This window comes from Ylistrum balloti, unplaced genomic scaffold (assembly GCF_031769215.1).
Source record: "Ylistrum balloti isolate Yb309-2 unplaced genomic scaffold, AGI_CSIRO_Ybal_v1 Utg369696, whole genome shotgun sequence".
In the NCBI taxonomy this organism is placed as follows: Eukaryota; Metazoa; Mollusca; class Bivalvia; order Pectinida; family Pectinidae; genus Ylistrum; species Ylistrum balloti.
The window spans coordinates 162,700-183,182 of record NW_026781929.1 but is presented as its reverse complement, the minus strand read 5'-3'; the positions used below and the strand labels follow the sequence as shown (position 1 = coordinate 183,182).

The 20,483-nt window shown below is 35.7% G+C and overlaps 1 protein-coding gene across 1 annotated transcript in view; it reads right to left on the bottom strand.

The window, feature by feature from the left end:
* The window catches only part of LOC132565140 (myosin-10-like), a 30,074-nt gene extending 10,094 nt beyond the window's left edge, over nt 1-19,980 (bottom strand). The window contains exons 1-3 of the mRNA XM_060229752.1: nt 19,966-19,980; nt 5,113-5,239; nt 790-2,466 (exon numbers count right to left, since the gene is read on the bottom strand). Coding sequence (XP_060085735.1) covers nt 790-2,466; nt 5,113-5,239; nt 19,966-19,980 — 1,819 coding nt within the window. The remainder of the gene's footprint in view (nt 1-789; nt 2,467-5,112; nt 5,240-19,965) is intronic.
* Nucleotides 19,981-20,483: the final 503 nt, after the last annotated feature.

Genomic DNA, 20,483 nt, shown 5'->3' with positions numbered 1-20,483 from the left:
GAACCGTTGTTGAATAGTCGTTAGGCTCATTAACATTAGAAGTATTATTATTTATAAATATTTTATTTATATATAATATTAATAGAAATAAAAAGAAATGTATATTCTTAATCTAGTACATTAAACTCTTCATCTAGGGTGGTAACTCCGCATTTTCCTTGGAAATTATATCGAAGACAAATAGAGCAATGTATCTCTATATCTAATTTTCCAACTTAATATTTCTCTCCATGGAGACTACCCTATTGACATCAGAACTACACCTTTTATTCCATTTAAAACGTTTTCCTTTCTTTGAAAGACACGAATCTGTTCCAATGAGTGACCTTCATAAACTGGTTTGCGATATAGTAAATTAACGATAGTTTCTTATCTTCAGAAATATTTCTTTAATTATTTTGTCTGTCATCGTTTGGCGAAATGTTACAATTTCTCTCTAGAAAACTCCAAAAGAAATATCACATCCCCTTATAATAATAAGGTTAAGCATTAAAAAGAGCAGCAGTTATGTTCGTTAGTAAAAGCAATTAAAACATAAATATAACTAGAAAGCTATTGAAATATTAGAAAAGCATTGAGTCATGCACTCGTGCAACAAGTACCATGGGTTTATCTCAAGCAGAAATACATATCGAAGTGAATACATGAGTATAAAATTGATTCATGGAGACTGGGAGTATTTGGAATGATAAATTTTACAACGTATCAAAGAATGTCGGAAGGCATTTTGAAACTGAGTGTTGGGTATGCATGAGGTAGGAATAGACAGAAACGGAATCATATAATCACCTCTGCTTATCATTCTCCCGCTGTTAGAAGTCTTGGCGCGTCTAAGATAAGCAAAGGAAGTAGACTTTGCAGGTGTCTCTGTTGTATGTTCGGCTCGTCTAAAGGGAGCACTACGAGAGGTTTTGCGACTTGCATGCATCTGTGGCGTCGAAGAGTTAGATGAAGGGATAGGAGCTCTAAATTTTTGTTTTGTAGCCGTGGCTGTAGGTTCGATTCTTTTCCTAGACTGTAGCACCTGGTATGGCTTAACGGGTTTGGTTTTACGATCTTTATTAATTTTATCGATATCGGTCGAAAGAGAAGACGAGGAACTATCGTATCCGTTTTGAATACTTCCACATGTTTCATCTGGAATTTCTTTATGGTCCTCAGCTTCATCATCTACTTCTGAACGTGTATCAATATATTTAGCCCCAGGCTGATTTTCTATTCCATCTGTATTCCTATTATTCAGATCACGTTGAATTTGTTGGTCCACGCTTGTGCTGCTATATTCATGCTCAGATTTTAGATTATCTTGACTTCTAGTTAACTGTTGTTCCGACTCCGTTGATACCTCTACTTTTTGTAGTTCTTCTCCGTCTAATATGTCGGTGCGGTATGCCTGCCCTTTTGTTAGCAATTGATCATCAGCAGAGTTAAGGTAGTCCTGTTTTTGATGTACGTGCACGTCGTAGCTATTTTCTGACTTGCCTGCATCATTTTCCTGCTCAGCATGTGGTTTCGCTTTCTCATCTGGTGTGTATTCAGTGGCGATGTTACCTACATTACCATTGTCATCTTTAGAAATATCTGCATCATCCATGCTGTTTTCAGATTTGGTAAGCTGTCTAGTCCCTCTTTTAGACTCTAACTGATTTTCTATACCTGCCGTAATATCTGACAACTGGTCAGTGTCTGGTTTATGAACATCAATAGATATAGAATCTTCGTTTTGTTTTGGGTCAGTCTCAGATTTAGCTACAGATTCCTGAAATACTTTATTTTCTTCTTGATCACGTTTAGCATCATTATCGTTAAAATATTTTGGGTTTGACATATTTATATTATCTGCTAGATTAGCAGAATCATCATTTTTATTTGGTTTTGTGACGTAAGTTGTATTGCTGTCTATCTTTACTTTATTTTCTGAATTTGCTTGAGTTTCTAATTGATTTCCGTCATTTTTATGGTCTGCTGATAGCTCATGACTTTTGCTTATTGCATGATCAGTAGAGCTATCATTTTGTTCTACTAGTTTATCGTCACCGTTTTGTGAAAATGTGACACTTCTTGTTTCAACATCGAAGTTCGTTTGATCAGTATTTTGTTCAGTTTCTGACTGTTTCGCTCTTCCTAGTTCAAAACCAGAGTTATCTTCTTTCTCTTTGTTTTCAATATGATTTTTTTCTGGCAATTCTTCTGATTTCATTTCTCCGTCTTGAAGTTCTTGACGTTCTGCAAAATCTAAAGACTGTTCGGTGGGTTCTTCTTTATCTAGAATATCAGTCTTATTTGTTTCTACGTCAATATTCCCACTTCCAGCCTTTGATTTAGAATCTTCAATTTTCTCATTTTCAATAATTGGTTTGTTGGTTAATTGAGAATCACTTGTTTCTTCCTCTATATATTCCTTCGTTCCATGATGATGTAGTTTCTTGCTTACTTCTTGTAGGAGATGGTCAGTATTGCATTTGCCTATAGAAAGATTAACATATAGAAAGATTCTAACTGTATCATCTCTCACACTTAAGGTGTTGCCATTATCATAAAAATATAAATAAGCGAAATGCTGAGTAATATCCACCATTACACACCACCGATCATTTAACAAAGAGCAGACAAACATTTGGAAGTGTCATAAAAGCCCAACTCAATACCGATACCTTCACCATTGCATTGGTTAGAATAAGTAACCTTTATCTATCGGGAGGTTCATCCTACGGATTTCTATACACATTGTATCATTACGTATGTATGAAAATGACCTATTATCGATAAACTATCTTGTTCTATTCATTTGTTATGGTTTAATTATGCAGCAAATAGAAGTATGTGGTTCATATTTATGCTTACTGTGAATGTTTTGAATGCCAATATTATCATAGTTGCAATACCATTATACTATCTAGAAACGTATATACATAAGGCGTTTTCATAATATAGACTTTAATAAAGTAATAATAGGATTAATAAAGATGTGTATGAGAGTGATATTTCGAACAAATGTTTATTGTCTGCAATAGATGATGCCATCGTTGATTAAGCTATTTCCTTATTGTATGTACAAATGTAAGGCGTTCCCTACTCGTTAAAGTGGCTTAGGTTTTTTCACTGTCAGACATTCCAATTTAAACACCACTGGATTATGCGTTCTGAAATGGATAGGATACAGACACTGACAATTTCTTTGGTCATCGATATGTATTGAATAAGCATTAACATCATTAGTATGAGATTCCGTATGTTGTTTAAAATACCGGCAGTTGATTGAGACTATATGCAAGAGAAGTTAAAATTTCGAGAAAAAAAAAAAACAAACCCCGAGAGCTGTAAATAGTGTGCCGTTATTCTACATGTAGTTGAGTTCGATTACCTACATGTGAACATTTCATTTCTTGATTGAAACAACCCTTGATTCCCGTGGTATTTACATAACGCAGTTGATTTAATATTCAATACGCTGTACCCAATATGTCAATAAATGATAGACAAATCAACCATATAGGTTTGCGAGAGATGCAGGCTGATTTAAATCATTCCGTGTAGATTTTTCTTTTGTTCATGTTTGCCGTAGTTTGACTGAATTTGAGTTTGCATTATGATTTTATGTACGTGTTAGTATTATGATTTTATTTATTTATTTTGTTATCAAGTAGATTCAGAGTTATCCTTTGTTATATAATTCCGATAATTCATTTCAAAAATTTGAGCGGAAATAACCACAGTTCCAATGCATGCAAATTCTGGAGGTAATCACCAAACGCACATGCTGGTTTTAGTGTTTGTTCATATCCTTACATTTGTAGGAATTAATTTATTCAAGTTAATGCATTTATTAGACGTGATATGAATGCTGCAGCTACTTTCGCTCCAGTGGAGTATATTGTAGTAAAATCTCGTTTATTAATTACAAAAACTTTGAATTGTAGAAATCATCGTAAGAAAACATCAAGTTAAACTCGACTGATTTATATTTGAAAATTAGAAATTCATATATCAATGTATATAATCACATATATTAGTACTCTTCGGAAACAAAGGTTAGTGTTCTGGTATGTTTTTATACTTATGTTAAAAGAAATCTGGACAGAACAGATATCGATAACCATACAGTGATCCAAACCCAACCCAATATGACCAGAGAAAAAACGTGTGCAAGAGTGCTATATATTTCGCAGTGATTTGTGCGTAATATCACCAAAAAAATATAAAATGGAAACGAGGCATGAATATGGATGACACCAATATGTGACATGTTAATATAAAGACTGTTTGGTGTTTTATATACATATATATTTTCTAAGCAAATAAAGCCATAAGCGATAACTTAATATTCAAGCAAATGGCAAATGAAAAAAACCCAATATATTGGTGTGTGGTATACGTGAGATATCAAATGAAATACTTAATTTCGTTGTTATTGGAAATGATATCCACTGCATAGTATAATTTTATAGCGACACAGTTGAACTTGTAACATAAAATATAATCTAACACTAATTAAGGTTTTTAATATCTGATTTTAGAATTTTTGAATCTAAGGTGTGTGAAATATCATCTGTTTCAAATTTTATCACAAAAATTGTTGAATTCGCTCGTGTTTTTTTTATACTAAAAATCACTGATGAATTGTAACCTGAAGGGTTTTTCATTGACTGCGCCAATCAGAAATCGATTGTAATAAGATCGATTTATGGAAATGGAACACCAAAATGTCTGCCATTTGCTTTTTGTTCTCGATATTTTGTCTGTAAAACCTGGCAAAATGTAACGTTTTTAATTAAGTTATGCGATGAAGAGTATCGCTCAGGATCACAAACGTAAACACAAATTTATTTTCTAAGATTCGTTCCATAAAATCTCATATGAAATGAAAACTCATTTTAAAATCTATACATCCTTTAAAACTTAAAAGAATCTTTCTAATCTTTGTCAAATGTTCAGATATTTGATATTTGAAAATTAGTACCATTTATTGATAATTGATTGTAAAAAGAATATGCTATGAATAACAGAAACATGCAATGATAACAAATCCTGATATAATCATTCTTGATGTAAATTTAAATCGTGAATATGCATGCAGCTCTGTATTAAATAGAAATGATAGCGACTTCATACCTGCTTCATCATCATCCTGGTCTTGGGCGTTTGTGGCGGGTTGTTGTTTCTCTTTCTCTTCTTTTTCACCTTTAGTGTTTAGTTCCTGCTTGGTATCCCCATCAGTTGAATGAGTGTCCTCGTCTCCCTAAAATGATATTAAAATGAGAACTCAACTCAACAGTCTCTTTTCCAGCTGATCTCAACATATCATGTCGATTGATCCACACTAGTGCGACTTAAAAAAAGGTGTAGTATCGATAATGTAAAGAATTTGTTCTGGTCCTGGGTCGCTGTTTAGACACTTTGCGCGGCTTAGTATATTATTGAATGGTTGCCGCATTTAAACAATGCTGGAAAAAGGTGTGAATGGGATAAACGATTTCTTCTTTGAAAAAGCACAAAACATAGTCTTATACATACCAATTAAATCCAACAACGTTTGTTTGTCAACAGCATTTAAACTTTGCGAAATTTAAGATATATATACACACGTTAATAGACTTACATGCAAAAATTAGGTCACAGCAGAGTGTTTGTCTTGTGGATTTTACACATTTAAGCATTTAATCATAATAACAATACCCCTTATTTATATTCATTAAATACATTAAATTTGTATATACATTAAAAGTAATGTCCCTGGTTATTATTCTATAAAATATCAATGTTATGACCTTCAGTGATACCCAAGTTCCTTGAAATCTCAATAAAATAACACTCATAAATATTCTGTGAAATTTCAATATAATACCTCGAATATAGATAGCAGGAGGCAGACACTGCTAGTGGACTTTTAAATGTTCTGTTTTTACCTCAATGTTTTGTCAAAATCTTTACACCACCTACATTTGTCTTTTAAACATAGTGGAAGAGTAACAAAGCGTTGGTTTGTGAAGTTTTTACTAAAAGTTCGGATTTAATCTTAACAAATATGTGCGACCTTCCGATGAATATTCATTCATCACACAACTGATTAACATTGTGATTTTGCTTAATACTTCAGCTTCGTGTGAACTGAAAATGAATTATTTTAAATCAATACTCGTTAAGAACGAAATGGTAGATATAAATGGATTATAGAAAAAAGTGATATTTTAGTTTTATACGGAATGAAAATAACATCTAATAAAACATCAGTCATTAATGTTTCCTTCGTCCTTAAAATATAGAAATCTAGATAAAACGTCCTTTGAATAAGAAATATCGTTTATTGGTATAAGGGGAGATTATAAACAAAACTATCCATAATTCATGGAAATATCTAGACAGAACGACGAACTATAAGTGTCGTTTATTAACTTCTGTATATGTTGACCTTTATCAACATCAATATCGAGTGAAAAAAACACAGGTGTTATGTACTTATGTAGCTGTTGCTTTGCCAACAATCATACTTAAGTTATAAAAGCCGCATTGTTCCTCGTTAGAAAATATTGATTTTTTCCCCTGATAAAACAACAAGCCGCATTTGAAATCAATTACTGTTCTAGTGTTTTAGCTAATGCAGCATTAAACCCCATTGAAACCTGAGAGTTGTCGTTTGTTAGAAACACAAAACAATATTGTAACTCATTTTATGGACTCTTGACAAGTCACACCATCAAAATAACATAAAATGATATGAAACTGAAAATCTTACTTTGGAAAGTACAGAATATGACTTGCAAGACGAACCTCACACTGAGATATGAAATATAATAGTGTGTTTATGTTGAATTCCACAAGTGTAATAAAGAAGTAAATTCACCAATAGTGGGAAGGTTTTCACATCAATTCATATTGTTTCTGTATCGTTGAGTTTTGTAATATGAGAAGGCATGCTACGTATAGCAACCAAACACTAACAGTGCCATAAAATCGATATGATATCCTGACACCACCTATTTTGTAAAGAAGTGATTGGGCACAAAGGAAACATATTATGTACTTACAAAAGGGGCGCCATTTTGTTTGTATATTAACAGATCAATCACGTTAACGAATTATTAAATCGATATCTAAGCATGAAGTTTATGACCTAAAATGTAGTACTCATGTGCAACGACCTTTTCCGTCCGGAAAATCTGATAAACAACACCATTTGTATTTCAAATGCTGTATGTAAAGTAAACATTGCGGATTTTCTCAGGACATTCTCCAGAATGGCTTAAACTCGCGATTGCGTGAATGATTTTGCGAACGATTCTGCTCCATATGCGGTTCAATTATCTTTCTTTTAATTCAATATTAGTTAAAATAATGTCAAATTTTCAAAATTAAGACCGTGGTATGTAAAATAAACGTCAAGATTTATTTTTGTCCCTACCAAGACAACAGTCTAATGCAACTGTTCACAAAAGTTAACATCAAAACACCACTGCAATATTTATTGAAAAACTTTACGTTTGTTTTGATAAAGATAAAACGGGCTACACGAATTCCTAAATGCCTTATGTACATGTATAGCTTTAAATACATTGTATATTTACTCATAATTGAATACAGTTTGTAGACAGCAACTTTCAAAGATTGGTGTAAAAACAAGAGGCCCAAATGCGCTGCATCGCTCTCCTGGCTAATTCAGCTATACATTAAACAAGGAATTTCAAACATTACAAATAGTTTATAAAATAACTTTCCTATTGTTCCCCAGCCGTGTGGTCAAACAGATGTCGGACACACAATTCATAAATATTGCTTCTGATTAAAGTTAGACAATATCCTTTGTACGAAAGAAGCATTTTAAAGAACTTTCATTCACCAATGGAACCCAACATCTCGGATATCAGACTTCTGTTTGACACAAAATAAGAATCATTTCAACTAGTCATGCTTCAGACCAAATCAGGACAGAATCAAAACATTCCAACAAAACAAGGGTTTCAGAGGGTTTTTTCACTATTGAACTCTGTCCCAGAGGACCGACACCCATCGTTTATACAACTGATTCCCTTTCACCAAAGCATGCACCAGACCACATTGGGACAACATCTATACAATCCTAAAGAATAAGGAAGTCTTTTAAAAATAATTTTCTCTGTTTTTCCTATAAGACCGGAACCATGTCGCCTAAGGAGGCCGAACACTTTGTTTTTACAGTTGATGTCCATTCAGCCAAGCATATTTCATTAGAAATTGGGACAAATACTCATGCATTGAAATAGAAGAAAAAGGACCGTTTCTTAAATTGCTCTATTTCAATTCAATTCCAATTGGACCAAGCCATGTCAGGTGAGCTTAAAACTAACAGACCGGTGTTTTACAGCACAGATTTTGCTCAAAATAATATACCGATAGGATAATTATTAACAATGCCAAATTTACAATTTGTAGTTCAATGAACAGACGAAAACTGTTTGTTTCTTAAGTAAACACCCACTTCGCCCTCCCCCACCTCTGATTACTTCTAAAGAAAGATTTTAGAATCTAGCATCCTATTACATGTCATTTGTATCTATGTGTCAGTATGCATGTCTGTTAACACGTAGCCAATCAGAATATGTCAACAGGTTTTGCCTCTGTGTCACCCTCAGTGACGGTATTGACAGATTGTCCCAGATGTCTAAGCTGTATATTACGACGCACAGTGCTTTAAAGCAAGATTTTTAATATGGCTGAATGTAGATAATCACCTTAGTGGTATTTTGTGTGGATTTGTTTTATCCCTGTCCGTATTCCTTCAATCAATACAAAGGTTTTCAATGTTAATCGCCACACTTGTATACTTGTGTGTTATCCATATTATGTGCAATATACACATATAAGTATTGTAGAAAAATTCTCTATACATGCCACAATAATTTACATAAAATGCATTTGATTCTAACAGGCATGTACTGGAACCTTCGTTATATAAATGTATACATATTTGGTGTTTTGGTTACGTAAAAAATATGCACGTTCATAACTAATGCACATATTTAATCATTATTTGGATAGGCCATTTCACCAAATTCACAGACCGAGAAGTCTTAGTATTGATAATAATGTGATGTAGAATATCTGTATATTATTACTACTGTTAATATACAATCCTAACGTTAATATATATTTATGTATTATTTCTCTACTTAAAATATCGCCGGATTTTTTAATTGAATGAATGGAAAAATGTTCATGATCATTAAGATATTTCTCCTACCACGCCGCTTTCCATGGCATTGTTGATCATATTTACACCATTACTACCAAGAGGTATATCTTAACATACAGTAATAATTATATTGTCTTTCTATAGTGACCAATAGAATAATCTGGTATTATTGATTTAACTAAACTCACCTCATGATAGATGATTTAATAGTATAAATACAAATGAAATGTGCATTTTAACGTTTGTTAGAAGGATTTAAAGACATCTTGGATTGAAATAGGAAGAGCCCATTGTTCAGCGAGTAACATCGTGCAATGACCCTGTGTGGTTAGATTATCTGATGTAGTCAATATATACTTGGTTCTGTTGTTATTTAGTCGCTACGGCCATTATCATAAACATAGTATTATCCTTACCTGTATAGGAGTACTTATGTATACACTATATATATAGCCTGAACACCTGACACGATCTCACTGTGGGGGCAAAGTAAATAAGATTTTTTTCCTGGTTGAAATTATGTAACGACGTCAGTGAGTATTGACCCCGTATCTAAGACTACCCTCGGATGTATTATTCATTAAATTACTAGCATCGTATCTCTTGACATGGCTGATACAAAATCTAATAATTAAAGTCCGGCCTCACAAGAATTCGAATTTCTTATTATATCCATTGAGACGCACTACAGTTACAGAACAGGTCTTGTGAAATTAAGAAATGATAGATTTTTCTATAGATTATATGCAACATTTATGACATCAAATAATCACCCCTTATAATAGTGAAAAAAAAAAAAAAAAACGATCAAAATTGTAAGATGAAAATTTACTTGTTAAATGTCATCAACACCTATTTTATAGTTTCTCAAACTAGAGATATTCTTAGTTTAAAATGAATGTCGATGCAACAATGCTTGTTGATGTTGTGATGCTAAGTTCAATGCAGGTAAGACCAAGAAATGTTTACCTGGGTTAGCGATATGCTGACTGGATTACCTGCCTTAGTGTTACTTTCTTTCTCCGCTGGGAAGCGTTTTAGATGGAAATGATGTTCAATGTGAATCAGATGTACATTAAGAGTGTTAAGTGACTTATCTATTCTTTGAATACGATTTTTGACGAACCAATTTTCAAATTGTTGATGTATATGTTTGATAATGCAATTTTATTGCAAAAACCCTTTTTTTAATTTCTACAAAAATACTTGAAGGGATATTCTATAGGTTATGATAACTTTGAACAATCGATAGGTCGGAAGTTAATATTCTGTTCTACCAAAAAGTTTCAACAAAACGGCTCTCTTAGTTGACTGATCACATAAAACAATTGTCAACTTGCATTGCTAACTGACTAAAATGTTCATGTCCAGATTGGTTCGTACATTTACCATAACCGAGATACGACGTTGTAGGTAAACGTGGTCTCACACACATTATCTAAGTGAGCTATAATTAAATGACGAGACAGGAAAAGCCAGTATGATTGATCGATTAAACAGAGCAGACAAAGAATGCCGTTAACAGTCATGTATGTCAATATAATCTATGATATACACGTAAAATTACGTTCATGCTTATAAACTGTGTTTGGTGCAGAATAGTGTGTCTATCGATTGTACCAAGAGCAATGGATATGAGAGTAGAACATCTAAGGCAATATATTGTTGACGTAGGGTGTATCTTTCGGAATGCAAAAGTATCAAAGTGTGATAAGATTTGACAGTGTGTCGTGATGAATAACAACCATGATTTCACGATTTGATAAAGGGAGAGGTGATTTGTATAGTAGAACGTATAGGTAGAGCTGTAAAGGACGGTAATATGTATGGTAGGGGGTAAAATTAGAGCTGTAAAGGACGGTAATATGTATGATAGGGGGTAAAAATAGAGCTGTAAAGGACGGTAATATGTATGGTAGGGGGTAAAAATAGAGCTGTAAAGGACGGTAATATGTATGGTAGGGGAAAAAATTATATGGTAGGGGGTAAAAATAGAGCTGTAATGGACGGTAATATGTATGGTAGGGGGTAAAATTAGAGCTGTAAAGGACGGTAATATGTATGGTAGGGGTAAAATTAGAGCTGTAAAGGACGGTAATATGTATGGTAGGGGAAAAATAGAGCTGTAAAGGACGGTAATATGGTAGTAGGGGGTAAAATTAGAGCTGTAAAGGACGGTAATATGTATGGTAGGGGGTAAAATTGAGCTGTAAAGGACGGTGATATGTATGGTAGGGGTATAAATAGAGCTGTAAAGGACGGTAATATGTATGGTAGGGGGTACAATTAGAGCTGTAAAGGACGGTAATATGTATGGTAGGGGGTACAATCAGAGCTGTAAAGGACGATAATATGTATGGTAGGGTGTAATATTAGAGCTGTAAACGACGGTAATATGGATAGTAGGGGTAAAATTAGAGCTGTAAAGGACGGTAATATGTATGGTAGGGGGTACAATCAGAGCTGTAAAGGACGGTAATATGTATGGTAGGGGGTACAATTAGAGCTGTAAAGGACGGCAAAATGTGGATGGTAGGGGTAAAATTAGAGCTGTAAAGGACGGTAATATGTATGGTAGGGAGTGAAAATAAAGCTGTAAAGGACGGTAATATGTATGGTAGGGGGTAAAATTAGAGCTGTAAAGGACGGTGATATGTATGGTAGGAGGTAAAATTAAAGCTGTAATGGACGGTAATATGTATGGTAGGAGTAAAATTAGAGCTGTAAAGGACGGTAATATGTATGATAGGGAGTGAAAATAAAGCTGTAAAGGACGGTAATATGTATAGTAGGTGGTAAAATTAGAGCTGTAAAGGACGGTAATATTTATGATAGGGAGTACAATTAGAGCTATAAAGGACGGTAATATGTATAGTAGGAGTAAAATTAGAGCTGTAAAGGACGGTAATGTGTATGGTAGGGGGTAAAATTAGAGCTGTAAAGGACGGTAATATGTATGGTAGGAGTAAAATTAGAGCTGTAAAGGACGGTAATATGTATGGTAGGAGTAAAATTAGAGCTGTAAAGGACGGTAATATGTATGGTAGGAGTAAAATTAGAGCTGTAAAGGACGGTAATATGTATGGTAGGGGGTAAAATTAGAGCTGTAAAGGACGGTAATATGTATGGTAGGGGGTAAAATTAGAGCTGTAAAGGACGGTAATATGTATGGTAGGGGGTAAAATTAGAGCTGTAAAGGACGTAATATGTATGGTAGGAGGTAAAATTAGAGCTGTAAAGGACGGTGCTATGTATGGTAGGGGGTAAAAATAGAGCTGTAAAGGACGGTAATATATATGGTAGTGGGTAAATTAGAGCTGTAAAGGACGGTAATATGTATGGTAGGGGGTACAATTAGAGCTGTAATGGACGGTAATATGTATCGTAGGGGGTACAATTAGAGCTGTAAAGGACAGTAATATGTATGGTAGGGAGTATATGTATGGTAGAGGTATAAATAGAGCTGTAAAGGACGGTAATATGTATGGTAGGGGGTACAATTAGAGCTGTAAAGGACGGTAATATGGATGGTAGGGGTATAAATAGAGCTGTAAAGGACGGCAATATGTATGGTAGGGGGTACAATTAGAGCTGTAAAGGACGGTAATATGTATGGTAGGGTGTAAAATTAGAGCTGTAAAGGACGGTAATATGGTAGTAGGGGGTAAAATTAGAGCTGTAAAGGACGGTAATATGTATGGTAGGGGGTACAATCAGAGCTGTAAAGGTCGGTAATATGTATGGTAGGGGGTACAATTAGAGCTGTAAAGGTCGGTAATATGTATCGTAGGGTGTAAAATCAGAGCTGTAAAGGACGGTAATATGGTAGTAGGGGGTAAAATTAGAGCTGTAAAGGACGGTAATATGTATGGTAGGGGGTACAATCAGAGCTGTAAAGGTCGGTAATATGTATGGTAGGGTGTAAAATCAGAGCTGTAAAGGACGGTAATATGGTAGTTGGGGGTAAAATTAGAGCTGTAAAGGACGGTAATATGTATGGTAGGGGGTTCAATCAGAGCTGTAAAGGTCGGTAATATGTATGGTAGGGGGTACAATTAGAGCTGTAATGGACGGTAATATGTATGGTAGGAGTACAATTAGAGCTGTAAGGGACGGTAATATGTATGGTAGGGGTAAAATTAGAGCTGTAAAGGACGATAATATGTATGGTAGGGAGTACAATTAGAGCTGTAAAGGACGATAATATGTATGGTAGGGAGTACAATTAGAGCAGTAAAGGACGGTAATATGTATGGTAGGGGTAAGATTAGAGCTGTAAAGAACGATAATATGTATGGTAGGGGGTAAAAATAGAGCTGTAAAGAACGATAATATGTATGGTAGGGGGTAAAAATAGAGCTGTAAAGAACGATAATATGTATGGTAGGGGGTAAAAATAGAGCTGTAAAGAACGATAATATGTATGGTAGGGAGTACAATTAGAGCTGTAAAGGGAGGACAAAGTGTATTTTAGGTGTTATAATGAGAGCTGTAAAGTCACGTTGATCTGTATGGCAGGGAGTGTGATGTGAATGGAAAAGAGTATAAATACAGTTGTCGAGGAAGGGTGATGTGTATGCCAAAGGGGATCTTGGGTGAGGGGGAGGGGGTGGATGGTGATGTGTATGGTAGGGAGTATATGTAGAGCTGTAAACAGAAGGTGATGTGTATGGTTGGGGTGAGGGGGAGGGGGTGGGTGGTGACGTGTATGGTAGGGAGTATATGTAGAGCTGTAAACAGAAGGTGATGTGTATGGTTGGGGTGAGGGGGTGGTGGTGGGTGGTGATGTGTATGGTAGGGAGTATAGGTAGAGCTGTAAACAGAAGGTGATGTGTATGTTTGGGTGAGGGGTTGGGGGTGGTGGTGATGTGTATGGTAGGGAGTATAGGTAGAGCTGTAAACAAGGTGATGTGTATGTTTGGGGTGAGGGGTTGGGGTGGTGGTGATGTGTATGGTAGGGAGTATAGGTAGAGCTGTAAACAGAAGGTGATGTGTATGGTAGGGAGTTTAGGTAGAGCTGTAAACAGAAGGTGATGTGTATGGTAGGGAGTTTAGGTAGAGCTGTAAACAGAAGGTGATGTGTATGGTAGGGGTGAGGGGGAAGGGATTGTGGTGATGTGTATGGTAGGGAGTTTAGGTAGAGCTGTAAACAGAAGGTGATGTGTATGGTAAGAAATAAAAGAGGGCTATAACAAGAAGCTGGTGTGTATGATAGGAATTATAAGTATAACTGTAAACGTTAGGTGAGATGTATAGAAGCGGTTATAGGCAGAACTGTATAGGGAAGGAGCTTTGTATTGTAGGGGGTATAATTAGAGCTGCAGGGGGACATGGATATGTATTGTAGGGGGTATAATTAGAGCTGCAGGGGGACATGGATATGTATTGTAGGGGGTATAATTAGAGCAGCAGGGGGACATGGATATGTATTGTAGGGGGTATAATTAGAGCTGCAGGGGGACATGGATATGTATTGTAGGGGGTATAATTAGAGCAGCAGGGGGACATGGATATGTATTGTAGGGGGTATAATTAGAGCTGCAGGGGGACATGGATACATATTGTAGGGGGTATAATTAGAGCTGCAGGGGGACATGGATATGTATTGTAGGGGGTATAATTAGAGCAGCAGGGGGACATGGATATGTATCGTAGGGGGTATAATTAGAGCAGCAGGGGGACAGCAGGGGGACATGGATATGTATTGTAGGGGGTATAATTAGAGCAGCAGGGGGACATGGATATGTTTTGTAGGGGGTATAATAAGAGCAGCAGGGGGACATGGATATGTTTTGTAGGGGGTATAATTAGAGCAGCAGGGGGACATGGATATGTATTGTAGGGGGTATAATTAGAGCTGCAGGGGGACATGGATATGTATGGTAGGGGGTATAATTAGATCTGCAGGGGGACATGGATATGTATTGTGGGGGGTATAATTAGATCTGCAGGGGGACATGGATATGTATGGTAGGGGGTATAATTAGAGCTGCAGGGGGACATGAATATGTATGGTAGGGGGTATAATTAGATCTGCAGGGGGACATGGATATGTATTGTAGGGGTATAATTAGAGCTGCAGGGGGACATGGATATGTATGGTAGGGGGTATAATTAGAGCTGCAGGGGAACATGGATACGTATTGTAGGGGGTATAATTAGAGCTGCAAGGGGACATGGATATGTATGGTAGGGGGTATAATTAGAGCTGCAGAAGGACATGGATATGTATTGTAGGGGGTATAATTAGATCTGCAGGGGGACATGGATATGTATTGTAGGGGGTATAATTAGAGCTGCAGGGGGACATGGATATGTATGGTAGGTGGTAAAATTAGAGCTGCAGGGGGACATGGATATGTATGGTAGGGGGTATAATGGTAGGGGGTATAATTAGAGCTGCAGGGGGACATGGATATGTATTGTAGGGGGTATAATTAGAGCTGCAGGGGGACATGGATACGTATTGTAGGGGGTATAATTAGAACTGCAGGGGGACATGGATATGTATGGTAGGGGGTATAATTAGAGCTGCAGGGGGACATTGATATGTATTGTAGGGGGTATAATTAGAGCTGCAGGGGGACATGGATATGTATGGTAGGGGGTATAATTAGAACTGCAGGGGGACATGGATATGTATGGTAGGGGGTATAATTAGAGCTGCAGGGGGACATGGATATGTATGGTAGGGGGTATAATTAGATCTGCAGGGGGACATGGATATGTATGGTAGGGGGTATAATTAGAGCTGCAGGGGGACATTGATATGTATGGTAGGGGGTAAAATTAGATCTGCAGGGCAACATGGATATGTATGGTAGGGGGTATAATTAGAGCTGCAGGGGGACATGGATATGTTTAAGTAGGGTGATGTATATCGTAAGGAGTACATGTATAACTGTATTGGGATGGGAGGAGGAGGGGGGGGGGGTAATGTTCATTACTCTATATGGTAGGATATATAAGTAGACATGTATAGAAATGGTGAGCTGTATTGTATGGGATTTAAGTAGAACTATATAGGTATGGTGATGTGTATAGAGAGGATTGTGTAATGTAAGTATGAATGTTTATGTGGGGTAATGTATATGGCTACTGTGGAATGGTGAATCGAGTGAAAGTAGAACTGTATGTTTAAGATCCCGCGGCGTCGTCAATGACGCCGAAATACCATGGCCTGCTGCTTTCTGTGTAATACAGTAATTCAATGGAAGTCGTCACTGTTCTGGCTCACTGAATAAGCACTTTTTAAAAAAAATGTTTTTGGAAATCTGTAATTATCATACGCATGTGTAAACATTGTTATAGAAATATCGACGTGTACATGAGTACTTAAATAGTAACGTTTCATTAAACGTTTACACATGTATCTGACAATCCATTGTGTACAACACACACGGTGACAGCGACATGAATTTAAAATCAATTCGTCCTTAAAGGTACGCACGTGTTTTCAATTCTGACGAAAATTCTTCACCTTTATATTCAAAGCTATTAATTTTTCATATGTATTTTAATGAACCGATTTGATATCACAAAGTTAGTTATCAGGCTACCTGACAATTAAGGTACATAATTATAGACATAACCCTATTTAAAGGTTTAAAATACAACGATATCTACCGTATAGGAGAGCTTTGGGCTTAACGATAAACTTAAGTGGACTTTGTATATATATATTTTACCTTACAGGTTTAACCATTTAAATACTTTGAATGGCAAGGGAATAACTTATAGATTTAAATATCAAATATTTACAGTGTGATTCCTCTGAACAAGCTCCACACTGTCCCGTCGTTCTAGTGTCACACTTTAAATACACAGACGTAATTGTGGAAGTATTGTGTCCTAGGGAACATTCACTCTACTACCAAGCCCAATTACTTGCAACGCCTGTGAGGAATAATTATACAAAGGTACACGAGAGGTAAATACCTTCTATCAATGTACATTTAGAATAGACTAAGAATATTCAGAATATTGAATTAAATTTCGTCTTACAGTTGCTTCCTCCTACGTCTAAGGGTGGAAATATAGGAAGCGATTTAACAAACTACCATCGCATTGTTTCCTCTTGTCATTTCTATTAGTTTATGGATTACTGTAGAGAAAAACCACACACATTTAGTTCGAATGGAAACCCACTCTCGGCGGTAAATGTGTGTGATTATAGTTATTCACGTTTTAAGGATGAACTATCTACATGTTATGCATACATAATGTCCAACCTTACCGATAGACATGAAAGAGAAAGCTTCCCATGTCTCTATCAAACACACTGCATCCCTCCCTATCAAATTCACAACAAAACCCGGCTATGTAAATCTCCTCTACATCAAATAGACTATTTAAGTCACCTTTCCGTCAAACCGACCTGGTAAATTCTTTATACATAAAACAGCCTGTGTAAGTCACCATTCCATCATCAAACACTGTCAATACCTCTCTATCAAACTTTTATCATACCATAATAAATATATAATTCCTGCACAATGTCAACATTATCACTGTCTTGTTACAATGACACACCCTGGTTTCCTCCGAATATGCAACTCGGACCTCTGAAAAATATGTCTTTAGGGCTGTCCCCATTACCTACAATCTTTTAGGCACAAACCCAATCACCGGGTTATTACATCTGTATTTATAAGCCACAGGGACAATACCAGTACGATAATCAGCTATTAACAAATCTGCTGTGAACGTAACCAATACAAGTAGGCCAAAGGGAACATACCATTGTGTGGTTTTAACTCATAATTCATCTTTAAGGTTTAAACATATAGAATATGGCAATTCACATATTCAGAAATCGAAAAATTATCGACAACTTACTGCGAAGTTAATTCTTATTTGAAAATGTAGTTAGTCTGAATCAGTGTGTTTTGAATTAGACAATGTGTCACTTTACCTATCAAGTACAGATTGGTACATTTTACACATTTTGTCTGTGATAACCAGTTAAAAAATCATGTCTGACGTTTCGATGACCACGCAGTATCGATTATCAGAAAAGTGACCTATTGTGAATTGTTACAACTTAATGCATTTATGCGAGTCTACCAGTTCGACTTTTTTTTCGCTTTAGATTTGTCGTCAATATCGTCACACTATTTTCTAGCTTAGTGTATAGTACATTGGATGATTCATTAACATCTCTCATACTGTATAAGATCAATTCGTTTCTTCAATATCTACAGTGTCCTTCCAATTATATACAGTGTAATAATGTATGCAGCCAGGTGTAAATTTGACACCTGTGGAATGTCTCGTTCCTCGCGTTTCAGTGGTGAGCTACAATGTATGTGTCTGACGTGTGTCTATTTAGTCCTAACTAGTTTAGGTTTGTCTTTTTCCACTTCAGTTAATTTCGATAAGAACATTATCAGAGCGATTCACATTTAAATGATAAATGCATGAGCTACCGAACACGTGCAAGCTACACCTGATTGCTAAATCAATAAATCTTTCAAGGTCGACTTTGAGTTTATTATATTCAATTATTTATTTATTCATTTTTTGTGTTTGTTTCTTTCCAGTTGTGGATGTTAACCACCATTTTCTTCCTTGATACGAATATTGAGTTTTATGGTTTCTATCATGCTAAACACTATCCGAATTAACCGTTGTAATAAAATCTTCAAGTTTAAAGTTATAAGATTTTATTACAAAAATGAAGATCCAAACTCCAACACAAAACCTTAAATATTCAGTCTCTTGTTCCAAAGCAACTTCTGTCACACTCTTGTGTTTTCTTTCCTAATCATATGCACTCAACCCTTACGAATTCAATCCAACTTCTATTTGTAATATATTTCTTGAACTTTGTTTCTTTCGAAATTTGAAGTAAGCAACCACACAATTGTATTTTATGCTAACTTTGCCTGTGAATGGCCTCATCATCCTTTATATGGCACTTGCTTGAGAGGATGTAAACCGCAATACAGAAAAAAACTCACTTGAACTTTTCACTCATAACCCCGAATCGCAGCTAGAATCATTACATTCCACATCACCATATATGTATACATGTTCTGTATTTTTAATTCTCTCTTCCCTCCGTAAATCCTTATCCGACTTCCCTTTCACACTGAACAAAGACTTGTTGTTTTTACATTACATATCTCTGATGATGATGACGACGACGACGACGACGACGATGATGACGACGACGACGACGACGCCGCCGACGATGATGATGATACAAAATATTTATCAGTGAGCGTGTGTGAAATATATATGTTTTATGTATATTTTGTAAAATCTGCGAAAATAACAAAGAAATGGTGTGGGGTATGATACTGACTTGATTGCCAGTGCGACAATATTTGTTAAGGGGCTCTGTTATTTCACTCAAGTTATTTCATTAAAGCGAAGGAGATTAATAAACATACGAAGGCATTTACCGTAAAGTGAGAATTAATAATTTATCGACATCTTTCGTTTTACGAAAAATCATAACATATTTATATCAGAAACGAGACTCACTAGACAGGGTGACCTTTTTATTGTTAATTTGTTTTCAGTTGTTTTTCAATAAAACATTGTATTGAAGGTAGATACAAATGAAGTGTTATGCCATATAACTTTTGTGAGTTACATAGCGTTTCTTTAAAACCAGGTGTTCCGCTACACAGGTGTGTCTATTATTAGTCGAATAGATATCGCGATAAAAGCTACAACAATATATATATTATATGTTGAACACACACAAACAAACTAAATGCTAATGAAAAAATAATAACTTTAGCTGGACGAAAGACAGATAATTCTACAAATGTATATACACAACTTACCCCTTTAGAGGCCATCTTATCAGTGTTTTAAAAAATCCTCTTCTATTTTCGTTGTCCTCTATTATTATGTGCTTACTCGATTGAACTAGCGACTATATGTCTCTATACAGGTATAGGTGTGCAGACCCATACAGGCTTACTGTTCATTGAGACGGCGTCATGTCGTCATGGCGACATACACTGGTGTGACCCGAAGAAAACTCTCGGAGCGCGACACCAATTCCGCTAGTTGACTCACTCGGTAGGATATTTAACACACACATAACGTTTCGACGAGTGAATACAATTCAATTAATTTATGTCTTCTATATATTATCCCGGAGCTAATATGTTTTCTTTCTGTTTTAAGGAAGCGAATCAGACGAACACACAAATAACAACAACGTTTGCCAGGCATTTATCTACACATACTATGCATCTCAAAATGTTTTGTCACTGCTTGGAATCTTATTCTGACAAAATGTTAAATTCAGTGGTATGTCGTGTTTCCTTCAATTTCACAGATATTAATATGTTTA